We start from the raw sequence: 26,755 nt of genomic DNA, 5'->3' as shown, positions 1-26,755 counted from the left end.
TCTAAACAAAACTCGTTCGTCATACCGATCAACCGTGGCCGCTACGTTTTAACAGTTTTGTTTGCCTCTATGACGTAACCTACAAACTATTTAGGAAAAATATATACAGCTATAATGACATCACCGATTAGATATTTCCTTGTGGACCATCTTGAAGGAAGATGGGAAATTGGCTACAAAACATCGTATCTCGAGGCAGATAATATTCTCTGTTATAAATGAGCTTAACTTATTCATGTTTGCTGAAGCAGAACTCTATTGAGGTCATCTTGAGCGCTGTAGACATTAATTTATCCCAGACAACGCAAAAGAGTCCAACTACTGTCATTTTAAGATTTTCAGTTTTGATCTAATCATCACTAAGAACATCATTTGATCTAATTTCAAAGGAAGAATATGTAATGCTTGGATCTCGTTATAATTATGAGAAGTTTGTTAAACAATTATTACTGGCTTTACAATGGCCCTGTCTTCTCCATACGAAGAGGAGGGTATGATGATAATTATATTTACAAAGTGCTTCCGTGGGAAGCTCACAATTTGAATAGAAATCACGGCACTGATTCAAAAACGGGCACTTATTAGACAAAAAGCACTAAATAATTTCATTACAGTGTCCACATTCTGTTCCGTGTTCGTTCTAGTTGCTCATGAGCTTTGTGAATTCCTTCAAACTGCTTCTAATAGAAACATTTCTCCACACAAAAATAATCGGGTTGATAAGGGCGGTTAGAAACAGCGCACACTCGGCCAGCGGATAGATGATGTGAAAGACGACTTCATTCTCTGCCACGCCGGCGTGGTGCACTATGGATGCACATAAGATTGGAAAGAAGCAGATGAGGAACGCTCCAGTGATTATTAAAATAGTTCTTGTCGCCTTGATAGCACTGCTGTGTTCCTGATCCGAAGTACGCTTAGCAGTACGTTGCTTGATTTCGAAGTACAATTTTACTGAGACAAAGATTGTTTCGATCAGAGTAAATGTTATTAAGATGGAGCACAAGATTGAATAAGCTTTCAAGTTCATTCCAGAGGAGGAAAATCGCAGACTGAAGCTGAACATGGTCCACAAAAGCCACCCACTGAAAATCCCAAACATCGCTCGCAACGGAGTCACATGGATCCGATACTGAAACGGTTTGAACACGGCAAAGTATCTCATGACAGTTATGAGGGCGAGAGTAACAAATGTCAAACCCACGCACCAGAACTCAAACACAGTCTTTATGAAATACGGAACGCACGCGTATGTGCTGCTTACGTACTTCCCGGTCTGATAAGCGATGAAGGAGGGCTGGATAAACATGGCAATTAGGAGATCTGTGAATGCCAGACACAGTACAGAGGTATTATAAGTGGTCCGCAAACTGCGTTTCCTTAAAACCAGCACGAAGACAAGCAGATTCTCAACAGTCGCCACTGGACAAGTGATTCCGTTTATGATGCATGTTATTAAGGTGACGGTCTGTGCCGTGGCATTTGGTGTGTAAGGAAGGCTTGTAACCTGGATTGGTAGACTTGGACACAGAGGACCTGTCGTCGTGTTAAAAGTTGTGTTGCTCATGCCGACCAATAAATTCATCCACATTCCAAAAGCTAGCGGGAAACTTCAATTCAGTTGTATTCGTTGCAGCGTCTGAAGACAACTGGACCCCGATAAGTTAAGGAGCTTGAGAGAGAGGGAAGGAAGTTCGCGATACAGGAAGTTTGAGATGGTGCACATTTACTAAGAAAATCAGGAAGTTCTAGATACCGCCCATTCGCCAAGGGGAAGCGGAAAGGCGATGTAGCAGGAAAAACAGGAAGTTTGAGATACTTGGGGTTGATCTGACCGTATGAGGCGAAGCAATGAAGGATGACTGAAAGTCGCGCAATTATAGTCCTTTTGTATTTCGGCGACAACAAAAGCGCCGATTCGATTGTCCCCAAGCCTCTCACGATTACGTTTTGCACTTGTTTCGTTTTTTTTCTTCCCCCAGTTCTACAGCAGTAAGCCCCCTACGCTTTTCAAACCAAGCTCGCGAGAAATAATTTTTAATAAGGTAAATAGAGTTAATAAATGTAATAATTACTAAAACGTTGAAGATTTAGGTAATAGTAATTGGACTGCATGCTACTCGAGATTTCCGTCAGCTAGTAGGTTACAAGCTTTTCAGTATAAAACTGCCTACATTTGATAAAAAGCTACCTTTTAAAAATTTACAAATCAATGAAATTTACAAGACTTACCTTTTTGGGGGGAGGAGAGAGAGGTCTGTTAGCTTTGAACCCATTGACCATTAGAGGAAAATACAATAGCCTCATGCGAATGTTGTAGACCTTTTTTTTGAACGGCGCTATACCCATCTCTACACGTGCGCCGCCAACTATTTTAATTTCCAATGTCCACGCAGTTAGAGATGCTATTATAACACGTATTTTTGTATATGTATATACCTTGACACTTCGCGTCTTGCAGTTCGTCTGTTCCGTATACACAAAAGGCAGGCATTCATCGTATCATGCAGACAACGATTATTCAGTAGATGTTATGGCGGCGTTAGGAGATTTCCAACCTTTGGGTTTGAAAATGAACAATAATTAGGTGTTTTAAAAAAGCCTAGAAAATTAAACAAAAAATGAATAAAAAAATGGCCAGGGAAGTCTGCAGTGGGAACCGGAAATTTTTTAATTCCATTAAGTTGAGTTAATATTGACTCTGTTGCCTATCAATTTTCTACAGCACCCAGCAACCAGACACTTTTTTCACTCCAGCTGAACATGTGAAACCCACAGTTTTAAACTGGTCTTTATACCGACTTGAAATGATTGTTTCAGTTATAGTGTTGAAAACTGAAGATAGATTGTAACATGAAAAAACCTGCACCAAATTAAGACGTTCTTGCTGGATTTAGAAGGACACAAGATAGGGTAAACGCAATTTGAAAGAGAAAGGTAAAAACCACTTTGCTGATTGCTAACAATGGCGGTAAAATCTTGCTACTTCGGATTATACTGATAATTCTTTTAGAGTTGATGGGAATTCTTACGGTCAGTAAAACCTGATACAAGTCTTACTATTAAAATGTTTTAAGTAAGCAGTAAAAAATTTAATCGCCGCTTATCTAAATGAAAAACCAATCTTGCTTAAGCACTTCATACTTAAATTGGGTGACCTAACCAGTCAAAATTAATGACATTTGCTTGATAGGATTATAAAATATAGCAGCCTAGTCGTTTAGTGTTATTTTTTTGATCATTTGAGTGACATACTATGAAAATTACCATTTTGTAAAGGAAAAAAACTCGGATACAACGAATATTGAATGCATGTGTTTTTCTTTTAGAAATAGTTAGTTGACAAGTTGCTCTTGTAATGAAAATCAGATATAATGAACACAATTTTTGCCGAGCGCCGTATATATCTGAGCCTCACAAGGTATGGTAAATAAAACGGAAAATTGTAAAACATGTCCATATTTCACAAGTGCATCCGCCATATTTTGAAAATCCAGTCTAGTCCAGTCCTGTTTTACAATATGCCGAATATAACCGCGCAGTCCGTCTTTCATTTCAGATGTTCATTTGTTCTTGATAAAAATATTAATTACTAGCCTACTTCATCCTGGATGAATGGTTACTCTGCTTCCGTTTTTGACTGCAATAATTAAATTTGTTTTCAGTTTGTTTTTAAAACGTAATTCATAACAAACAACACGAGATATCGTTGGAAGACAAAACATGTTCTATGCTTCTCTTTTTAATTTAATTTCTATGATTGCGAAAAGTTGAAGTCACGGGAGACAAATGTTGCGCTGGCTATTGCATGCTCACAGATTAAGATTTATTGTTACTGACGAATTTACATAAAATTTACATGAGTCAATTATTCAGCTGCAAAAGATAACTGAATGTTGCTTTGTCCTCTTTGGTTTAGTTCTTCCACTGCGATGCTCACTAGTTCAATTCTGCTTAATCACTGCCTTACATTCCTTTGGATGTTAGTTGTGAGATTTTTATGGTGTGTTGAATTTTCACTTGGTTAATACTAGCCAAATCTACAACTTAGTTCAGTGCGAGCACAGCCACCCAAGTCATTAATTCAGCTGTTTAATATACAGTAGAATCCCGATTACTCAAATCTCCAGAAATCGAGAGGTTCGAAAAATCATGGGTAAAATTAGGCCCGGTTCAGACGCCGATCTTTTCATGAGCCGAACTTAATAAGGGCCTCTTCATATGATCCCGGTTGACCGGGCTGGCCCAGTTACCGAGATCTCGGCTCACTACTATTTTCTTTGTAAAATTTTTGATGTGTTCATATGAGAAGGCGGGCCAGCCCGGTTACCGATATCTCGGTTTCTGCAAACGAGATATCGGCAACCGGGAAGAAAATTTCCTCATATGAACACTCCAGCCCGGCCGCCGGGACGCAACTGTTTTTGAAAAAATAGCTTCCCTTTCGTAACTGGGCGGTCAAAATGGCATAATTTTGCCTTGTATCTATTTCCACTTTAGAAATATGCGAATTAGCTTTATCAGTAAAGCTACAAGGGTCGATAAAGCTACGATAGTCGCAAAAAGATGCAACTTTATGTGTCGCAATTTTGGTTTCGTTTCTTGAATTTTATCTCCGTCAACCGGGCTAAATTTTCCATATGAACAGACGTCAAAATCTGTCCTGGTAACCGAGACAGCCCGTTAACCGGGCTCATGTGTGAATTAAGTACATGAAAAGATCGGCGTCTGAATCAAATTAGATCGGCTATTTCAATTGGCTAATTTGGAACAGCTCACCCGTTCTTTTCGCCTGGCTTGACCGAGAATTTCGCCTGTGGAACGCCTTTGGAACGGCTTTGATTCAGACTCCGTACTTTTCATGTGCCGATCCTAATTCATAAATTATTAGGTCGTAGAGTATGATCGTCCGGGTGAGAGTAGTTCTGAGAAGAACTGTTGTTGGTGACTGACGTTTCGACAACCTGAGCGGAAATCATCTTCAGAGTCTGAAGATGATTTCCGCTCAGGTTGTCGAAACGTCAGTCACCAACAACAGTTCTTCTCAGAACTACTCTCACCCGGACGATCATACTCTACGACCTACTGATACTCCTGGGTTCAAACCATTTACTATATCATAAATTATTATAATTTATTTTGACTGGTTTTATTGGAACTGTATTAGGAACGGCCTCGGAACGGCCAAAAAGTCCGGCGTCTGAATCAAAGGCGTACTTTTGTCAATTTGGGTCGGTCCAAATTCGAATTGAGTTCGGCTCATGAAAAGTACGGCGTCTGAACCGGGCCTTACAGAGAAGTATTATCCGAAGGGAAGTGAAAATTGGTTCGAGAAATCGGGAGTTTCGAGGAACTTTGGGTTCGAGCTATCGGGATTCTACTGTACATGTATTACTGTATATTTGTCGCCACAAAAAAGACCTCAAACGAGAAAATTTACTCATTTTGACAAAAACCTGCACTCGCATTTATTGAAGGCGCAAAGTTTTTAAATTAAATTTACATTGTATCAGAGTTAGTGTCATTTTAAAAAGACAGTTCTCCCACCTGTCTTTTAGAACCTATTTCACATGTATTTATATTAGCTGACGTCACGACAAGTTGTAAAGTTGAAACAATCTGCTGATCAAACTGATAAAAAAGCGTAGTCTTTCAAAACGGAGAGACAGCGAGGAAAAGGTCATAGGTTCGACAGTTCGAGTCCCGTTGGGGCTATAATTTAATTTTCTGAGCTTAATTCGACTTGACAACGCTTGACACCATTCTGGAATTGTGCTCAGGCACCATTCTGCAAAAATCACATCAGCTCGTAATTAATTATTAAAGGTGCAGTTTTTTATTCAAATATTAATTAACCAGTGCGGATGTAATTTCATTGGGTTGCATTTGTCACCTGTCTTCAAAAAGTGATCCCTAGATAATCCTACTGACATATATCAGTCGAGTCGTCAGAAAATGTAAAGTTAACACAGTCTACTAATCAACCAAACGAAAGAGCAGGGCGGTCCAGATCAAGGAAATTCAAAATCTCTGATATTTTGTAAGTTTATTTGAGTTTAAATTATATTCAACTTGTCGGTGTTTAGTCAAAAGTAAATACACTCAGATTACAAATTTCCACACAGAATCCGTTTTCTGTTGACAATTCAGAACATCGAATTTTTTGTTTATTTTGAATCTACAAGGTGTGTTCGTTTGTTACAAATCTTAAAAGGAATACCAAAATATCAAACCTTTTTGTTTTGGTTTTCGATTTTTTTCGAATAAGTATCACTACAAATCCCAGTTTACAAATGTTCGATTGTGTATTATAAACCTCTCCGTTGGTTGAATAATGCTTAAGGTTTAATTTATTGATTAAAGATCATATACGAATATTGTGTTATAGGTTTTTTGCTTTCATGACCAAATGTGCTCAACTACTCGTGAAATCAGAGGTATCATCGCTTTTGCGTCGAACCAAACTTCGGGTACAACAAACATTTGCTTTTGAAAAATTTACATCGTATTCACCTAGAGAGAGAGGTTTTTCCGCTGTACGAAGAGAAGTATATAACAGTACTGTTTCTTTTTTTTAAATGTTCGTATTGCAGATTCACCCACGATAAGCAAATCAATTTTGGTGCAAGTCGGTCGTTTAAGGTTGTTTCAGAAGGCCAAGTATTATAGTTTATTACTAAATATCAGCTGCTGTGACATATACAGGTAACTGTAGTTCCCAATTTTTAATCCGATGTGAAAGGTTTGTTTATTTAATTTTGTATGCAGATAGCTACCACTTTCAGAAAGAAATGGCATCATCGGTCACTTCTCTACTCTACGCAGTATTTTTGGCCGCCATGATAATTTTCAACATAGCAGGCAATTCCTTGGTCTGCCTTGTAATACTGAAGAAAAAAGGAATGAAAACTTCGATTAACTGGCTTCTTTTCCATCTGGCCATCGCTGATTTGGTGGCCGCTGTCTTCTTCATTCCTCCTTGCATTCTGAGCCACTTCATCGAGCAACCAAGCGGAGTTATTGGAGACATGCTGTGCAAGTTCATTACCGGTGGGGCCTTGGGTTGGGTAGCGGCTGTAGCCTCGAGCTTTCTGTTGGTAGTGATAGCTTTTGAACGTTACAACGCCACCGTACGTCCATTGGAACAACTCAGTCGTGGTCGGTCATTGTGGTTGGTTCCAATTCTGTGGATACTGGCAATCTTACTGGACATACCACCAGTTGTTGTATCGGCCTACGATGTTGAAAGTCAGATGTGCGTGGCGAATTTTCAAGATTACACAACCATTCGTGTATATTACCTTACTTGGTCATTTGCCAATTCAGTGCTGCCGATATGCTTCATGGGATACCCGTACACGCGGATCATTTTGTGTCTACGCAACCGTGTTCTCGTGCCAGGCTCTTCTTCAAGGTCCGTTTCACAGTCGAGAGATAAGGTAACCAAGATGCTCATTTCAGTCTCTGCCATCTTCATCACGTGCTGGACCCCTCCCACAGTGCTTTGCGTGCTTAGTCCTGTGATTCCTGGCGGGTACGCCACAGTGTATTCCGTGTCCACAGCAAGCGCGCTGTTGAATTCCTGCCTCAATCCATTGGTGTACGCCCTTCATAGTCAACAGTTCAGGAAAAATATCGTTTCAGAGGTGTTTTGCTGGGACAGCAAGGAGTTAGCCACTCACAAAACAAAGGAAACAAATGCTTCTGGAATCATTATATCTACAAGTCGATTGTAATGGGCTAAAAAAGTTTAAGAGTTGCAGCTCAGAACTTATGTTTGTTCCTAATATGCAGAGCTTAGTAGTCCATGGCTTTTCATGGATAACTGTAGCAATAAGTTAATAAAGATTTTCCCCAAACATGCGCTTTATACAAAGTTATGCACCGTCGGCTCGTTTAGATTTAAAAATCAATGGAAATTGGTTATATTTTCCCCTTACCAAAGCATCTTAACATGTTAAAAGAAGCACAAAGGAGGGCAGCGGAGACGCGGTGGCCTAATGGCCAGCGTGTTGTACTCGTGTCGACTCGTGTCGACACGAGTAGAACACTTTACCCGGGTGCACTAGCATGCATTATAATTGCATTAGTTACTTATCTTTTATCTATGTTCTTATCATACATGTTGTTGTGCCGATATTAATTAGTTACCTGGGTAGCCAGCCACTTATTTCCAGAAATGCACACAACAAGGAAAATGGCGAATTTGACAAAATTTCGCCGTGAGTTTGGCAAAACCTTATGCAAGCCCATCATGTTGACGGATTTGACGGTTTTGACGAATTTGGCGAATGTGACAAAATTGGCGAAATTTTTTCAAATGCTTCAAACTGCCAAACCTACGCAAATTAGCTCAACTCATGCAAGCCCGCCATGTTGACGGATTCGACGGCCTTGGCGAACTTTCGTAATTTTCCTCAAAATGCCAAACTCATCAAATCAGCTCAAATCATGTTGACACATCTGATGGCTAAACAGCTAGAAAAAGTACATACATGTGTGCCTCGTTCTTTAGACATGAGTCGAGAAGTAACATTCGCAAAAACAAACATACAAAGTTACACTGCATATGATTTGCCGGATTTTTACATTTTCACCGAATTCGTCGTTTTCGTCGAATTCGCAGTTTTCTTGGTATCCCTCGGGCTCATTTAATCAAATGTCGACCTTTGGCGAAATTTCGTCAAATTCGCCATTGTCGTCGTTGCGTGCATTTCTGGGCATTTCTCTAGCCAGCTTGTGAGAGAATTCTTAGGATTTTTTCTGTTGCTGGCTTTTTCTACGGCTACTGGTTTAGTTGTATTTTGCTGTAAAAGTAATAATAAAAGTAAATTTGGAAGCTTTGTTATGAGGGTCAACCAATTTGAAAATGTGGAACCGATCATTCTTTAGAAACTTATTGGATTTCTTCAGCTATCATAACAAACTTTAGGTATAACGGAAGGTTTTTTTCAGAGACCCTTTGGTAAAGATAGCGTGGCGATCCAAACAATGTCGAAGTTAGTAAGGTTTAAAAATCCCAACTATAAGTACTAGCTAAGCCTGAGTTGAGATCTCTAAAATCTCGAAAAATCGAAGGAATCGCTTAATCTTGGATGGAAAAGTCGTTAAAATTAATAGCCGGTTTAGGTGTATAAAGATCATTGAAATTCTGTGCAAGGTAAAAGGAAACATTACATGTACACGTTTTCTTTTAACCCAAGTCATATAAGCACATCCTTATATTGTGTTATTGTTTTTGGATAGTTTTGATACCCTGACTATAAAAAGAAATTAAATTAGAAGCATTGATGTAACTGAAAGTTACTATCAAAAAAGACTGGGATGTAGCGAACAGTTTGCTTTGAAAATGTGGAAAAGATGTAATATCTTAGCTAGTTGCGAAAAATATCGCATATAATGAGCAAATGTTTTATCAACCATGTCTACGATCAAGAAAGTTATATTGTGAGAGTGATTACATAGAATTGCTAATAAGAAAAATTGTGACAAAACAGCGAAAGAATAAATAACTATATATATTTTGAACTAGGCGTTGAAATATAAGTGTATAAGAACCTTAAAATTCTGCCCAAATTTAAGGGATACATGTGCACGCGCCCTTTTAACCCGTGATATAGGCACATACTGTTGTTTTATTCTTTTTGACGTTTTTTATGCTGTGACAATAAAAAGCAAATAAACCAGCAGGAATGACCTGATGCGGTAGGAGTTATTATTTTTTAATTGAAAAATAAAACTCCGATATAGTTAATTTTTTGCTTTTAAAATGAAAAAAATTTCTAAGCTATTTTTATGGGACATGACGGACATAACATTTATCAACAAGCATCTTTGTAGGTATCAGATATTTGGCGTATCATTTGTTCACGACAGCAAACATGAATTATATGAGTTCAACGTATCAAACTTCTTCGACCAGTTATATAAATATTGTTAATTCTATTTCTATCAACAGCTTTCGTGATCACAAATGAAAGATACAACTCGATCTGTCAAATTGACATAAATTTTACATGAATCACTTAGCTGCCAAAGAAAACGCTGCTTTTTTTCTTCCGTTGTTTTTACCTTTTCCAATCAAAGCTCGACATTTCAATTCTCCTCGGCGACTGCCACGTATTTCTTTTAAAGTTTGTTGTGAGAATCTGGTGATGTATTTAACTGCATTACCACTTGCTCAATACTAGCAAGAGCCACAACTTTTTTAGTACACCCCCGGGGGATACTCCTTGAACTTAAGATGGGAGCGTACCGCCTGCCTATCCAACTTATATCAGAACACGCTTAATGATTGTCCATAACTTACTTCACATTTTGTCCCTTTTATCAGATCTGATCCTTTAACATCTGTAACATATTTCGTACCTGAATCGGTATTTAATCGTGTCTTATCAATTCCAATGCCTTCTCTTTTCTACTCCTTTTACCTCTGGGTTGTTTTGTAGTTCCCTTTATAAAGCATACCCTATTTGGACCCAAAAATGCAAAATCTATCACCATAACTCAGAAAGTCCATAAATAGAAACTCAAAAACTCCATAAATAAAAATTAATTACAAATGACAAAAATTACATTAGCTGGTGATTAAATATTGAAAGCGGAAAGGTTTTATTTAAATTTTAATTTACCAATGCGGATGTTATTTTGATAGAATGGATATATCACCTGTCTGATTGCTAGATAATCCACATATGTCTGGGTATATCAGTAGCGTAATCGCAAAATCTAAAGTTAAAACAATATACTGATCAAACTAGCGGAAGAGGAGGGCGGTGCAGATCACGGAAATTCAAAACATTTTGAAAACGTACTTATTTACAACTTTAGCACCAAAATTCTAGGGACTTAGTCCAAAAAGGCAAACGCATTCAGTTTACAAATCTCCACACAGAATCCTGTTTCTGGTGACAACTCAGAGCAGACTGAACGTTTGATTATTTGCATTCACGAAGGTATGTTTATTTCTAATAAGTATCGTGGTGAAAGGAGTAACAAACCTTATAGCTTTGTTTTTTAATTTTTTGAAATAAGTAATCAATCCGGAGGTTAGTTTGCGAAGAGGTTAAAAGATCTTCATGTGTGCATTTTAAAATTGTTTTTCCTTTTGGGATAAAAAATTCTAAGGTTTAATTCATTAAGAAAAGAGCTTTTACGCCCTATCGTATCTTTTTCATACCAAATGTACCAAACGCATGTTAACATGCAATCAGTCACGTACGATCTCTTTCCCTTAAAACTCCCTGAACTTCAGGTGAAAATAACTAGTTCTTGTCGTTGTTTATGAAATACGTTCATCCCAAACCGAATTTTTCTACGCAGATAGAATGTGTTCGTGTACAAGGGTAAATAACTGACACCTAAGTCCATAATCCATGTAGACGGAGTCTTTTCGTATACAAAAAAGTAACTAACATAGCTGTTCGAGTAAATCGTTTCTTTTTAAATAAGTTGTTCATATTACAGTTTCCCTTAGGAGAAGGCCCGTTTGTTTGTAGTCCATAATTTTATTCATCCTCTTTTGTTTAATATGATTTGTACTGCTTTATCCAGTGTTTGGTTTATTAAAATTCGTTTACATATAAAATCAAGAAATGGCAACTTGTATATGTCCTTTTTCTGTCCGCCATGAGTTCAAAATGAAATTTTCAACAAATAATACATGTTCTAGTCCGTTCAACTTTTCAACTGGGTATCGTTTACTGATTAACATTGGCTGATCAACAATCACTAAGCATTTATTGTCACTAAGTATTTTGGTTTGTCTGTCTGTCTGTCTGTTTGTTTGCTGGTTTGTTGGGCAACAAATTGAGCAAAGTTTCGTATCTCTTTTTACAGAATCAATAGTTAATTTTTCATCTGAATTTAACGCACAACGTCTGCTTTCAGAAAAGATTTTGAATGAAGAATCGAAATGGAAATATCTACAACCACTCTCGTATACGTACTGTGTTTTACCGCCATGATAACTTTCAACATAGCAGGCAACTCTCTCGTGTGCTTTGTAATAGCGAAAAAGAAGAAAGCAATGAAAACCTCGATCAACTGGCTTCTTTTTCACTTGGCCATCGCTGATTTACTGGTCGCTGTCTTCTTCATTCCTCCTTGCATTCTGAGTCACTTCATCGACCAACCAAGAGGAGTTATTGGAGACATGCTGTGCAAGTTCATTACCGGTGGAGCCTTGGGTTGGGTGGCGGCTGTAGCCTCGAGCTTTCTGCTGGTGGTGATAGCATTTGAACGTTACAACGCCACCGTACGTCCATTGGAACAACTCAGTCGTGGTCGGTCATCGTGGTTGGTTCCAATTCTGTGGATACTGGCAATCCTACTGGACATACCACCAGTTGTAGTATCGGCCTACGATGTAGAAAGTCAGATGTGCGTGGCGAATTTTCAAGATGGCACAACGATTCGTGTATATTACCTTATTTGGTCAATTGCCAATTCAGTGCTGCCGATATGCTTCATGGGATACCTGTACACGCGGATCATTTTGTGTCTACGCAACCGTGTTCTAGTACCAGGCTCTTCTTCAAGGTCCGTTTCACAGTCCAGAAATAAGGTAACAAAGATGCTTATTTCAGTCTCTGTCATCTTCATCGCGTGCTGGACCCCTCCCACAGTGCTTTGTGTGCTGAGTCCTGTGATTCCTGGCGGGTACGCCACAGTGTATTCCGTGTCTACAGCCAGCGCGCTGTTGAATTCCTGCCTCAATCCATTGGTGTACACCCTTCATAGTCACCAGTTCAGAAAGAATCTTGCTTCACTTGTGTCTTGCTGCAAGAGAAAGTAGTTCACACGCACAGAATCTATCTTTTATATGACACACGACGTACATGCGCATGTTCAGCACAGTTTCAAGATAAAACAGCGGAAAGTTAGATAGATAGAAACTTTATTAGCGTGTCAAAATAACCACTTAGCTCGGGAAAACCCAAACTAATTTCGGGACACGAAATCAATAGATTTTAAAAGACAATTAAAAAAAATATTTAAAACTTTGTTAAATATCAAATAACATTCAAACAAATTCTAGTCCAAATAATACTTATCAAATTATCTAATAAAAGCTGGTCTAATAGTGTAAGAATTGAATGATAATCACTAAAAAGATATAAAAATGATAAGATTCTCTAATTATGATGTGCAGGGGAAACAGCCCTTACAGCCATCATCAACCAGTAAGCTAATGTCACAGTTACTATCTTATTTTTAAAAATATTCAAAGTTTCTCCGTTCTAACATCTGGGGATAATTTTCCCCATAACCTAGGCGCAAGGTAACGCAAAGAATACTTACCGTATGATACAGTAAGAATGGAGAAGTCCGTCTGATTGTCTTAAAACGTAAGGAAAATTGTGATTACTAAAAATGTTACAGATATAGGTTGGACATAGTTTATACTTTACTTTTTACATTAGGATGCATTTGTCCTGTTAGCGCCTGCTCATCAATGTTGGCAACTCAGCCCTCTTAAGTTATTATGAATTACTTGAATAAGCTGATCAGTAAAGTTGAGTATTGAGTCTGGTAACAATCAAGAGCTTAAGGGCCTGATTACATGAGCCGGGCTGGCTCGGTTTGAAGAGATCTCGGCACGTCTGTTAAACGCAACAAAAATCAACTTCGCGATTACATGACAACCGGGCAGGCCCGGTTAGCCGAGATCCCGGTATCGCGATGCCGGGATCTCGGCTAGCCGGGCTGAAAATTTTCCATGTAATCGCGTTCGCCGGGCCAGCCGGGCTAAGCGGGCCAGCATTAAATTTCTCTTCCCAGCACAATATCCGACGAAAAAATCAATGCTACTCCTTCTAAATAGGATGTAGAGGTAACGTAACCCATCCAGCTGCATAAGTGCAAAACATTAACCACCAAATTGCCGGAAAAAGGTGATCAAGATCATTTATGCTCTGATCATTCGTGCTAAAACCGGGCTGAAAGTCATCTCGGCAAAGCGGGCCAGCCCGGCTAACCGGGCTCATGTAATACCAAGATGAAAGTCATCTCGGCAAACCGAGCCAGCCCGGCTAACCGGGCCAGCCCGGCTCATGTAATCAGGCCCTAAGATTATCTCCGTTTTGATTTCCTTATTGTCACACAGATTGCATGCGCCGCACTGTTATTATCCTGACTGTAGCCATTGTTCATAGGTTGATATTTCTCGAGATTTCCAGCAAGAAGATTAGAATCATACCATCATACGACATTTGGGTAATCGTTTATGGTTTATGCTTTTCATGGGTCAACGATTCTTCAATCAGGTGTATTTAAAGCTAAAAGATAAGATATAACATTATGAATTGTCAAAAATAAAAAAGAATTCGAAAAGATATATACACAATTAATCACAAGCAGACAAATACTACAATAGAGAAGATTTGAAGAAGTTCAATGAAGGTGCGTCCATAACATTGGATGGTATATCATTCCAGTCCGTAATATAACGGTTAAAGAAAGAAACTTAAAATAGTTCGTTTGGGCAAGTTTTGGTTAGTTTAAATAGTCTGGCAATGAAAGGGGAGAAAAATCAGAAATAACCTAATGCTAGTAAATAATAAAGATGGTAAATTTTAGGCTCGGTAATAAATAATGAAGATGAAGTGTTCAACATGACTCGAGCATGGGACAAAGAAAAATTCTGAGTCCCCGACGGGAACACCCAGGCCTCCCAGAACGGTTGGACGCTCTAACCACCTGGCTACGAGGACTCGTTGTGGCTGGGCCATTTACTAGGTTGATAAGTGACACGCGTCCTGCATACTGCTAGGATCGCAATGTGGAATTCATCAAGTTTGTAGTAAATAAAAAGATGGTAAATTTAGCTCGGTAATAAATAAGAAGATAAAGTGTTCAACATGACTGAGCATGGGACAAAGAAAAATCTGGTCCCCACGGGTCGCCCATGGCCTCCAGATCCGGTTGGGCGCTCTACCAACTGAGCTACGGAGACTCTTGTGGCTGGGCCATTTTACTAGGTTGATAAGTGACACGCGTCCTGCATAATGCTAGGATCAGGCCATGGGTTCGATTCCCGTCGGGGACTCAGAATTTTTTCTTTGTCCCATGCTCGAGTCATGTTGAACACTTCATTCGAACTTCATCTTCAACCTAATGCTGTAGAATTTACTGCTAAACTGCTTTAAAAATGACGACTATCTTACAGTTGCAAAAAAATATTAATATAATGTACAAAATTTTCTTATAAGGTATCAGATAATGGGCGTGTCATTTGATCAGGACAAGAAACATTAATTATATAAGTTCAGCGTATCCAACTTGTTCGACATTATTAATATTGACTCCATTTCTATGAACAGCTTTCATGACCAATGAAAGATACTGTTGGACTAGATTACAGATGAACAATGGCTGTAAAATTGACATAAATTTTACATGAATCACTAAGTTGCTAAAGAAAACGCTGCTTTGTCTTACGTTGTTTTTATCCTTTTTAATCCAAGGTAAAATATTCAATTCTCCTCGCCGATTGCCATGTATTTCATTTAACTTTTGTTGTAAGAATCTTGTGTTGTATTTAAGTGAATTATAACTTGCTTTCACCAGCAAGAGCTACAACTTTTTTAAAATCCCCCCCGGGGGCGTACCGACTGCTTATCCAAAACACTGTCAATACCTTATAACATAACACACTTTATAATTGCCCTCACTGTATTTCATATTTTGCTCCTCATATCAGCTATGAACTTTTAACACCTGCATCCTTTTTTAACCTGAAGTGGTATTTGGTCGTCTATAATTAAATCCGACGACTTTTCTCTGCTACTTTTTGTACTCTCTTGTTACGTTTAAAAGATCAATATTCTATTATGACTGATAGATCGGTCTTGTAGTTCCCTAACCCTATTTCTGACCAGACAAAAAGGCAAAATTTCAGACTAAACCTTTCCGCCTCAAATCCCCCCCCCCCCCCCCCCCCCAAAAAAAAAAAAAATTCTCTGGCACTATAATATTTTTTTAAACGAAAAATTAACTAGAAATGAGAAAATAATTAAATATTGAAGCCGCGAAGGTTTTTTATTTAAATATTGATGTTCCATTGCGGATGTAATTTCAATAGACCGCCCTCTTCTTAGGTTAATCAGCAGATTGTTGAAACTTTAGATCTCGTGACTACTCAACTGATATAAATATATATTTATGTGAATTATCCGGAAATCACTTTTTTAAAGACAGGTGACATATCCGTGTATATGTCACCTGTCTTTAAAAATTGATTGCTGGACAATTCACATATAAACTATATTTATTTCAGTTGACTCGTCACGAGATCTAAAGTTTTAACAATCTGCTGATCAACCTAACGAAACAGGAGGGCGGTCCAAATCAGAGAAATTCAAACCATTTTGTAAGTGTATTTCAGTTTTGTAACTCTAGTACCGAAATTTTCGGGATTTAGTCCAAAAAGGCAAAAATTCAGTTAACAAACCTCTACACAAAATCCGTTTTCTGTTGACAACTCAGGGAAGCGAACGTTTAATTACTTGAATCTAAAAAGAGTGTTCAGTTCTAAAAATCGTGAAAGGAATATCAAAATATCGAATCTTTTTGCTTTGTGTTTAATTTTTTTTTAAATCAGGAATCACTTCACATTCCAGTTTGCAAGGATTCCATGAGATCTTCAAATGTGCACATGTATTTTTCATTTTTCCTTACAGGATAAAAATAATAACTCTTAGGATTAATTCATTGACAAAGGAGCTTTTTACGACCATCGTATCTTTTAATGCTCAAATTTTCTCAGCGTAAGTTGACATGCAAACAGTCGTATCCTCTTGCTTTTAAACTTCCCAAACGTCGGGTACATTGTCGTTGTTTTAAAATATTTTTCATCCTTAATCTCATTTTCTACGTAGACGGAGTCTTTTCATGTAAAAGAGGAACGAAATTTAAGTTCGAGTTTATCCTCTTGTATTAATCGTTCATACCATAGTTTCTCTCAGGATGATTAAATTAATTAATCTGTAAGTCAGTCTTCTACCGAATTCTAAGAAGACAAGCTTCCCTGCAGTTCATAATTTAAAATGCTATATGCAAAAGAGACTGTTGTACTTAATTCTGTTTACAGATTAAATCAAGAAATGGCAATTTCGACCAGCTCTCTTGTGTACATACTATTTCTGGCCGCCATGATAATTTTCAACATAGCAGGCAATTCCCTAGTGTGTCTTGTCATCTTGAAGAAAAAAGCAATGAAAACCTCGATCAACTGGCTTCTTTTTCACCTGGCCATGGCAGATTTACTGGTCGCTGTGTTCTTTATTCCTCCTTGCATTCTGAGCCACGTTATCGAGCAACCAAGTGGAGTCATTGGAGACATGCTGTGCAAGTTCATTACCGGTGGAGCCTTGGGCTGGATGGCGGCTTCAGCCTCGAGCTTTCTTCTGGTGGTGATAGCATTTGAGCGTTATCATGCCACTATACATCCGTTGGAACAACTCAGTCGTGGTCGGCCATCGTGGTTGGTGCCAGTTCTATGGATGACGGCGATCATTTTGATTGTGCCAAATCTCGTAGTCATGACTTACAATGCAGAAAGCCAAATATGCTTGGAGAGCTTCCCAGATTACACAACGGCTCGAGCATACTACCTGATTTGGGCATTTGCGAGTGCAGTGCTGCCCATATGTATAATGGGATACCTGTACACGCGGATCGTTCTGTGTCTACGCAGCCGTGTTCTCGTGCCAGGCTGCTCTCCAAAGTCCGTGTCACAGTCCAGGGATAAAGTAACAAAGATGCTTATCACAGTCTCTGTCATCTTCATCACGTGCTGGACCCCTCCCGCAGTGCTTTGCGTGTTGATTCCCGTGATTCCAGAAGGGAATGCAACAGTTTATTCCGTGACCACAGTAAGCGCGTTGTTGAATTCCTGTCTCAATCCAGTGGTGTACACCCTTCATAGTCAACAGTTCAGGAAAAATTTGGCTTCACTGATGTCTTACCGTAAGAGCAAGTAGTTGTCACTCACAAAAATGATCTCGTGCCCAGATCATGACAATCTTCGCGAGAGCATCTGGCCAAACCCTTCTTGATCATGCGGTCACATGTCAAGAATGTGAAGTACAAAGTATATGCGTATATTTAACATGTCAAGGGGAAAATGGCGGAAGTAAAGCCTTTCCATAACCATGGGTTGCGAACAACACATGTGACAAATATTTGCCAGCACTGATTATTCAACTCGTCATATTTTTATTACTGCCTGGAGGAGGTGACCTCAAAACACTGAAGTAAGACATTTCACTAAGGCGGGAAATGTTTATTTTTAAACCAACGTTTAGATCTCTATAGATGATAGCTTTCCGGATTACGTAAGACTAAGCCTTCACAATGTACCTAGTTATAAATTAAGATTATCCATCGATCCCGTTTTTTGCCTAAGGAAACATGGCACTTTTCAGGATACTGCTGCATCTATATTCAATGCTTTGCCTGCCAATATTAGGAATACAAAGGAATATAGACTCTTCTGAAAAGCCGTTCACAATCATTTAGATCGTAGAGATGAATGTATTTTAACATTATTGTTATTTGGAATGTATTATTATACTTATATTCATACTGTAGTTTTAGTAGTATGTACAGGCGAAGAGCCACGTTGTGGAAGAACTGTATTAAAGTCGTTATCATCATCATCATCATCATCATCATCATTATTATTATTATTATTATTATTATTATTATTATTATTGTTGTTGTTGTTGTTGTTATTATTATTATTGATGTCGGCAATATGTGGTTATATCTGAATTGGAAATTTATCTGTATTCATCAAGCTCAGTTGGTCTGAAATTCAATGTCATGCATGCATTATTCAAATGGGAGGCGCGGTGACCTAATGGTCAGCACACAAGTTTGATGTCGCGAATTTCCGGGTAACAACGAACCGATGAATCTCCATCGTATTACAATTCCTTGAAAACAAGTTACATTAAAATTTCGCCCAGTTCCTAATTAACCTAGGCGATCTAACACCATTCTGTATCAATGGTGTTCGCGTGATAATATTAACAACGAATAGGATCCTGATGATTTATAAATTTATAGTTTTACGCTTTCGATTGACATTATATTGTAAAAATAAATATTTTCCAAGGACAAAAATTCGGAGATAACGTCCATTGAAGACATGTGTTACAATACAAGGAATAGAGAAATAGCAACCTTACTAGGTGAGTTTATATCGAATATAACGAACTCGATTTTTCCCGAACACCCTGTACCTGAGCGCCACGAGATATGGAACATTTAACTTCAGCCATTTCATTTGTTCGTGACAAAAATAAAAAATAAATCATTTCATGATGGTTGCACGATTACTCCATTTTTGGATTAACAATTAAATTTGTTTGAAGTTTGTTTTAAAAGAAAATCGTTAACGTAGGCACACTGTCGAACAGCATGATAACGCGTTGGAAGACAAAAAGTTTCTCCATATATTTTTTATTTAACTTCTGTTGGTTTGACAGAACGCTGATGTCAAGATTACATACGCTGGCTAATATTCACGTATTTGAACAATCAATAATGACTGACGAATTTACATAACTTTCACACGATTCAATTATTCAGCTGTATAAAATAAACTTTGTTGTGTCTTCCTTTGTTTTAATCTTTTCATTTCCTTGCTCAAAATTTATTTTCTCCTAACAAATTGACATACAGTTCTTTTAATGGTAGTTGTAAGAATATATTGGTGTACCGAATTTCACCAGATCGTTACAAGCCGATCCTACAACTTTCCCGATCACATTGGGTCTTTTATTTGGCTGCAATATATCATATTAAACACTGGTACGTAACCACAAAAAAGTCCTAAAGTGAAAAACAAAAAACTTGATGAGAAATTACATTCGCTGCTGATTAATTATTAAAGACGCAAGTTTTTTTTTGTTGAAATTGAAATTACCACTGTGGGTGTCATTTAGAAAGGTTGGTTGTATCACCTGTCTTTTAGAACCGATTGCTAGAAAATGACATATTTAAATTAGTTGAGTCAAGACAACGAGTTGTTAAGGTTGTAGCAACAAAACTCTTGTCAAATTTACAAGAAAACATAGTGGACCACAGTCTTTTAAAACAGAAAGAGAAGATATTTCGATTCTGTTTCTCTACCGAATATCTCAGGGTTTACGGAAAGACAGCAAACACATTGAATTTGACAGACATCCACGCAGAGTCCGCCCTCTATTGAAAAGCATTTGGAACAGAAAATTTATTTATTTGCGTCAAGAAGGTTTGTTGATTTCTTGATCTTCTTAAAAGAAATATTTTTCGTTTGGATTTTTTTTTAAATTACTTATCAACTCAGAGCTGTTTAATTTGCAGAAACTTGACAAAACGTTCAAATGTGCATCATTGATCTTGATGTAGTTTTGGGATTAAACTTTTCTTGGTTTAATTTAATGACAAAAACGCTTTTAAAAGGTATATTTCAGTGTTCTAACTTTCACCCCCAAAGTTTAACTCAATTTATACTCAAATGCACGCTTTGTTGCTTCGGGAAGAAACCTCTAATTATCGTACTTGTTTTTAAATGTGTTCATCCTGAATCTTATAATTCTAGGAAGATAACATTTTCTTGACTACAGAAAGAAATTATCGGCACATAATGTTCAATGTATTTCGATCTCTTCTATGTTTGTTTGGCTTGCATTGCAGTTTTATTTTTCAGTATATCTGTAAGTGGGTGGTTTATTGACTTTCCAGAAGACCAACTAATGTTTAGTCCATAATAATGAATCAGTCGCAACGAAATATGCTAATAATTGTTGTGATTCGTTTGCCAGCATTAAGAGTTTATATACTCAATTCTCTACACAGATATAAACGTCTGCTTTCAGAAAAGATTTCAAATCACAAAATGGCACTTTCGATCGGCTCTCTGGTGTACGTAGTATTTCTGGCAGCGATGATAATGTTCAACATGGCAGGAAACTCTCTGGTGTGCTTAGTGATATGTAAGAAAAAAACGATGAAAACTTCAGTCAACTGGCTTCTTTTTCACTTGGCCATCGCTGATTTACTGGTCGCTGTCTTCTTCATTCCACCTTGCATCCTGAGTTACTTTATTGAACAACCAAGTGGCATTATAGGAGATCTGATGTGCAAATTTATTGCTGGTGGAGTCTTGGGATGGGCGGCGGCTTCAGCCTCGAGCTTTCTGCTGGTGGCGGTAGCTTTTGAGCGTTATTTTGCCACCTTACATCCGCTGCAAACACTAAGTCGTAGTCGGTCATCGTGGTTGGTGCCAATTCTATGGATAATGGCGATCGTACTGGACATACCAAGTCTTGTAGTATCGGCCTACGATGCAGAAAGTCAAATGTGCGTGGAGAACTTTCCAGATTACACAACGACTCGAGCTTATTACCTTATTTGGTCATTTGCCAATTCAGTGGTACCAATATGCATCATTGGGTTCCTGTACACTCGGATCATTTTGTGTCTGCGCAATCGTGTTTTCGTGCCAGGCTCTTCTGCAAAGTCCGTTTCACAGTCCAGAGATAAGGTAACCAAGATGCTCATTTCAGTCTCTCTAATCTTCATTACGTGCTGGACTCCTCCCGCAGTGCTTTGCGTGCTGAGTCCCGTGATTCCTGGCGGGTATGCCACAGTGTATCCCGTGAGCACAGCAAGCGCGCTGTTGAATTCCTGCCTCAATCCACTGGTGTATACACTTCATAGTCAACAGTTCAGAAAGAATCTGGTTTCACTAACGTCTTGCATCGCCAACAAACAGATAGACACTCGCAAAACAAAGGAAACAAATGCTTCTGGAATTATATCAATCAATTAAGTAATTAGTGTCTTCCAATGCCAAAAATAAACATTACGTCGTGCAGTCTCGAAGCACACCGGATTGGGAGAAAAATATGCGAAAAAGAAAAACCACTTCAGTCACTTCAATTGTTGGATGGTTTATTCACTTCAGAATGGTCTTGTGATTGCAAAAGCGTAAAAGATGCAGCTTAATGTACACAACATTATATTTTATACACTGAACCGCGTTATATTAAAAAATAAATACGCGAACAAATTGTACGAAATTCGCAAACACTTTGTGAGATATAATCACCCCAAGATTGTGAATTATTAATGAGCTTATTTCTTACTTTATTTATTTTTTAATGCGGGCAAGTGGGAAATCGGCTCGGGCGAGCAAGTTGAGACCTGCTTGCCCGAAGGCGAAACTTAAGTTTTTGTCGAATCCTCTATCAGATATCAGACTACCATAACAATATCATCGGCTTACATAAGTTAAGGAAGGCGTAAGTTCTATTTTAACTACAGCAAATCAAGCGTAAACTATACAACCCACGTAGTAATGACTGACGAAATTCACTAAAAATTTTGCATTATTCAGCTGCAAAAGAAAAACGTTGCTTTTTCCTCCTCTTTAAAAGTTCTGACCAAAAAAATAGCTCTCATTATCGATTGCCAAATGTTTCTTGTTATGCTTGTTGTGAGAACTGGGTGGTATATCATGGTTGATATTTGAAGAATTGGATTTCCAACAACTCGTTGCAAAAGCGAGTCAGTGACAAAACACAACCAATGTACAATCCTAACCTGACTACAATATAAACTTCATATCTTAAAATATCCCTGGTTGGTTATTTGCTCTTTTCTTGTCACCTGTCTGTTAAAGCTCACTAAATTAACACCAAACAAAGGCGGTGTCAGATATGTTATTAAGCTATTACATCTAATCTTAGATCAGTTTCATTTGTTTCATTTAATATGTTCTCATTTATAATACTTTTCGTTCGAAAAATATTAAACGAGATTCCTTTTACCAAAGAGACGTCTAAGACGGAAGTTTAGTGTTAACTCAATTAACCTATGACTGTGCGTGCGTTGCATTTTAATTCTACAGGCGCATCACCTGTCTTGAATGCCAGGTGACTATGTAACTATAAAACTTATCATACGATCGAAGATTGATAACAATAACTCAACCAGCGAGGGAGCAGGGTCGTCACAAAATGCATAAAGCCATTTTGTAAGTATTTCAATATTTAAGTTTTCTGAACAAATGCAATTTGCCAAGCCCCTCACAGAACTCGTCCCTTATTGGTATTTTTTTTTGCATCTACAATGTGTGCAAATTTTTGGTCTATCGAAAATAGGAATCTGTAATCGATTCGTTTTAGTTTTTCGTTTGATGATCATGTGTTTTACAAAACTTTTGTACAGTACCTAAATGTGTATTACAGGAATGTTCAAGGTCGGTTTTTCCGGTCCATGCAATGGTCGAAGGCTAAAGGTTCAGTTTTATTTAGTTTACCGTTGAATACGAATAAGTAATAAGTAAATTTAATGAAACAAAGGTGGTAAACACGTTCAGTTAACAAAAATCTTCGCAGAATCTGTATTCTATTGCAAATTTAAATAGAGAACTTTTCATTTTCTTGCGTTTACAGTATGTTGATTTGTAATCAATATTCGTTAAAAGGAGTGTCGAACCTAGATTTTTATATCATCTCTTTTAGAGTAACTAATAATTTTAGATGTGTTTTTGAAAACACGTGCAATATACTAGAGAGTGGATTACAAATATTTTATTCCGAAATGATAAGATCTTGCATGAATATCAATAATGCCACAGCGCTACATGACAGAAAACAAACGAGCATCTTGCGTAAAAATTCATATTGTACATACATAAACTTTATATTGCCTTGGACTGACAACGTATCCGGAATTACTAATATCGCCTGGAAAATAATGATTTTTTACTCATCAACAAAGCTTTGTATTCACGTCTTAGCTTCATCAGTTTCTTTCTGTGTTAAGTTGGTATAAACAATCGACTACAGCCACTCAATTATAAGGTAATTTTACGTTTTGGATAATATATCATAGAATCTTATAAAATACATATGCTTACAGCAGGTAAATATACATCCATGACTCATCATACATGCAGTAAATAACTCATCAAAGATATCAGATATCGGACCTTGTATTTGTCCATAATGAAAATTTTACTTACATCAGTTCACCGTAGGAAGCATGTTCATTTGCTTTCATCATTTTTTTCCGACTAATTTGCTTGTTTACAAGTAAAATAGAAGATTAGAGGAAAAGGACGGCACTCTCTTGTCGAATTTTTCGAATTTTTGAAAACCCTCAAGGGACTGTTTTTATTTCTGAAGGGATCATTTTAATTTCTCAAGGGAAAACTTTTCGCTGTGGGTGATAAAAACGTCACTCAATAGGAATGCGTCAGCACTTCCGATCGAAGAAGTGTTATGCAATTTCTCGAATGGGCTCAACAAAGGAAAAAGGTACAAGGCAGGCAATTTCGATGGCCTGTCCGTGTCGAAACTACAGTCTATAATTTTTTCCATTTTCACGCGTCGCTCGTCATCTAGCCTTTTGCAATTTAAAGGTAGGCATTTTTCACCATTAATCGATTAATTGCTTAGCTTTAACATGCTGAAAAGCTGCTGCGAATCTTCATTGTCAGAGGATATTGGCCAATGCGATGAACTATTGTTTCATAATGTAGTGACACAGAGATTCTTTAGGCTCGTCCGCAATCCAAAAAACGTCTGCGTAGGAGGCTTTCATAATAACGTTTATTTATAGATTCGTTAATCTAAGCAGAAATTTGCAGCCAGCCGATAATTACGGAAACACCGTCATTTAGTCCGTTTTATGTACTTGCTATACTGGCTTTTGCTCGCCGCTTGAGGTCAACGGATGAGGTCAACTAACGGAAAGTTTTTTTTAAAACTATACCCCAATGTGCCTCTTACAAAATGTAAATAAATAGACAAAGGTGAAACTCGAGACGATAATGACAGACGCTTGATTTATGGCTAAGCAGGAATTTGACAAGGGAAAATTCCCAACCAGCTGATAATAAGGAAAATCAAAAGATACGTTTTTTGGAGCAAAGTGGCAGTCAACTTTAAGATCGGTTTTAACCTGTTGATTTAATGCATCGCAAATCGCTTTCAATATTATCATTTCCTCGGTATCTCGAAGAGACCTTTGATTTATATTCTGCTATTTACAACTCGCAACAGAACTTTTTGAAAGATAAAAGATTGAAATGTTTTACATCCACAATATTGAATTCCTGATCCAGCGTGAAAAGAAACACCGGACCTTTCCAATTTCTAGTAAATAATTATCAAATACACGTTTTATATAAAATCTGAGCAGTGGCAAATGTTAATTGCAGGTATTTTCGTAACTGAAGAAGAAATAACTCTTTTAGGTCCAACGTCGACTTTTATTAAATAGTAATAAAATTCTGTGAAACTAGCTCTCTGTCAGCAATCTGTCAAATTCTTACTTGCCTGTAGCGTCAATTTGCTAACCACTTCCGCAATCAAAATTCGAGCTTCGAAACAAGCCAACTCTTGTTCTCAAGAGTGGAAGTTTGAAAAGAGTTCAAAGTGAAATTTTCAACGAATAATACTTGTTCTTAATCCGTTCGACTTTTCAGCTGGGTATAGTTCACTGATTAACATTGGCTGATCAACAATCACTAAGCATTTATTGCCACTAAGTATTTTGGTTTGTCTGTCTGTCTGTCTGTCTGTCTGTCTGTCTGTTTGTTTGTTTGTTTGTTAGTTGGTTTGTTGGGCAACAAATTGAGCAAAGTTTCGTGCCCCTTTTACATTATTAATAGTTATATTATCATCTGAATTTAACGCACAACTTCTGCTTTCAGAAAATATTTTGAATGAAGAATCGAAATGGCAATATCTACAACCACTCTCGTATACGTACTATGTTTTACCGCCATAATAACTTTCAACATAGCAGGCAATTCCCTAGTGTGTCTTGTCATCTTGAAGAAAAAGGCAATGAGAACCTCGAACAACTGGCTTCTTTTTTACCTGGCCATCGCTGACTTACTGGTCGCTGTCTTCTTCATTCCTCCTTGCATTCTGAACCAATTCATCGAGCAACCAAGCGGCCTTATTGGAGACATGCTGTGCAAGTTCATTACCGGAGGGAACTTGGGTTGGGCGGCGGTTTCAAGCCTCGAGCTTTCTTCTAGTGGTGGTAGCTTTTGAACGTTATAATGCCACCGTACGTCCATTGGAACAACTCAGTCATAGTAGGCCATCGTGGTTGGTGCCAATTTTATGGATGTTGGCAATCCTTCTGGTTATACCAGCTATGTATAGTATCGGCCTACGACGTAGAAAGTCAAATATGCGTGGAGAACTTTCGAGATAACACAACGACTCAAGCGTATAACCTCACTTGGTCGTTTGCCAACTCTGTGCTGCCGATATGTATCATGGCATACCTGTACACGCGGATAATTTTGTGTCTGCGCAACCGTATTCTCGTGCCAGGCTCTTCAAGGTCCGTTTCACACTCAAGAGATAAGGTAACCAAGATGTTCATTTTAGTCTCTGCCATCTTCATTGCGTGCTGGACGCCTCCCGCAGTGCTTTGCGTGCTAAGTCCCGTGATTCCTGGTGGGTATTCCACAGTGTCTTCTGTGGCCACTGCAAGCGCCCTGTTGAATTCCTGCCTCAATCCACTCGTGTACACCCTTCATAGTCAACAGTTCAAGAAGAATCTCGTTTCACTGGTGTCTTGCAACAACCAGTTAGACACTCGCAAAACAAAGGAAACAAAAAGTTTTGGAATCAAATCAATCAATTGAGTAATTTATTAACAGTGATGGTCAAAACTCGAAAACAGTGACTGAGAACTGAACTCGTTCGTTGTAATTGTGCAGGAGATA

The 26,755-nt window shown here is 38.0% G+C and overlaps 4 protein-coding genes and 1 pseudogene across 10 annotated transcripts in view; 4 read left to right on the top strand and 1 right to left on the bottom strand.

Moving 5' to 3' along the window:
* Positions 1-14,236, top strand: part of LOC144633685 (neuropeptide Y receptor type 6-like) — a 43,736-nt gene extending 29,500 nt beyond the window's left edge. For 3 of the 6 annotated variants that reach the window (XM_078492542.1, XM_078492540.1, XM_078492539.1), the window contains one exon: positions 6,769-8,845. In XM_078492542.1, the coding sequence (XP_078348668.1) occupies positions 6,792-7,736 (945 nt within the window). In that variant the 5' untranslated portion in view covers positions 6,769-6,791 and the 3' untranslated portion in view covers positions 7,737-8,845. Of the gene's footprint in view, positions 1-2,278; positions 2,938-6,768; positions 8,846-11,889 lie in introns of those variants that run through there. The other 3 variants (XM_078492545.1, XM_078492544.1, XM_078492543.1) reach the window with 2 other exon arrangements.
* On the bottom strand, positions 43-1,718 carry LOC144633684 (histamine H2 receptor-like). Its single transcript, XM_078492538.1, has one exon. The coding sequence runs from the start codon at positions 1,589-1,591 to the stop codon at positions 641-643; it is 951 nt and encodes a 316-aa protein (XP_078348664.1). The 5' UTR covers positions 1,592-1,718; the 3' UTR covers positions 43-640.
* On the top strand, positions 1,673-26,755 carry LOC144633687 (neuropeptide Y receptor type 2-like; annotated as a pseudogene). Its single transcript, XR_013567086.1, has 2 exons — positions 1,673-2,045; positions 25,721-26,755. The product of XR_013567086.1 is annotated as a neuropeptide Y receptor type 2-like (transcript).
* On the top strand, positions 16,345-18,662 carry LOC144633691 (QRFP-like peptide receptor). The gene is made up of 2 exons (XM_078492551.1): positions 16,345-16,372; positions 17,093-18,662. The coding sequence occupies exon 2, from the start codon at positions 17,106-17,108 to the stop codon at positions 17,982-17,984; it is 879 nt and encodes a 292-aa protein (XP_078348677.1). The 5' UTR covers positions 16,345-16,372; positions 17,093-17,105; the 3' UTR covers positions 17,985-18,662.
* On the top strand, positions 20,092-22,474 carry LOC144633686 (QRFP-like peptide receptor). The gene is made up of 2 exons (XM_078492546.1): positions 20,092-20,263; positions 20,851-22,474. The coding sequence occupies exon 2, from the start codon at positions 20,891-20,893 to the stop codon at positions 21,824-21,826; it is 936 nt and encodes a 311-aa protein (XP_078348672.1). The 5' UTR covers positions 20,092-20,263; positions 20,851-20,890; the 3' UTR covers positions 21,827-22,474.

The sequence above is a fragment of the Oculina patagonica genome, chromosome 12 (genome assembly GCF_052425735.1).
Source record: "Oculina patagonica isolate OP01 chromosome 12, crgOcupat, whole genome shotgun sequence".
Taxonomy (NCBI): domain Eukaryota; kingdom Metazoa; phylum Cnidaria; class Anthozoa; order Scleractinia; family Oculinidae; genus Oculina; species Oculina patagonica.
Note: the sequence above shows the minus strand (reverse complement) of the source record. Positions and strands in the feature narration are given on the sequence as shown.

What these genes read in the sequence shown, in the direction of transcription:
- LOC144633684 (XM_078492538.1), bottom strand. Translation starts at nt 1,591, where the DNA reads ATGTGGATGAATTTATTGGTCGGCATGAGCAACACAACTTTTAACACG.
- LOC144633691 (XM_078492551.1), top strand. Translation starts at nt 17,106, where the DNA reads ATGGCAATTTCGACCAGCTCTCTTGTGTACATACTATTTCTGGCCGCC.
- LOC144633686 (XM_078492546.1), top strand. Translation starts at nt 20,891, where the DNA reads ATGGCACTTTCGATCGGCTCTCTGGTGTACGTAGTATTTCTGGCAGCG.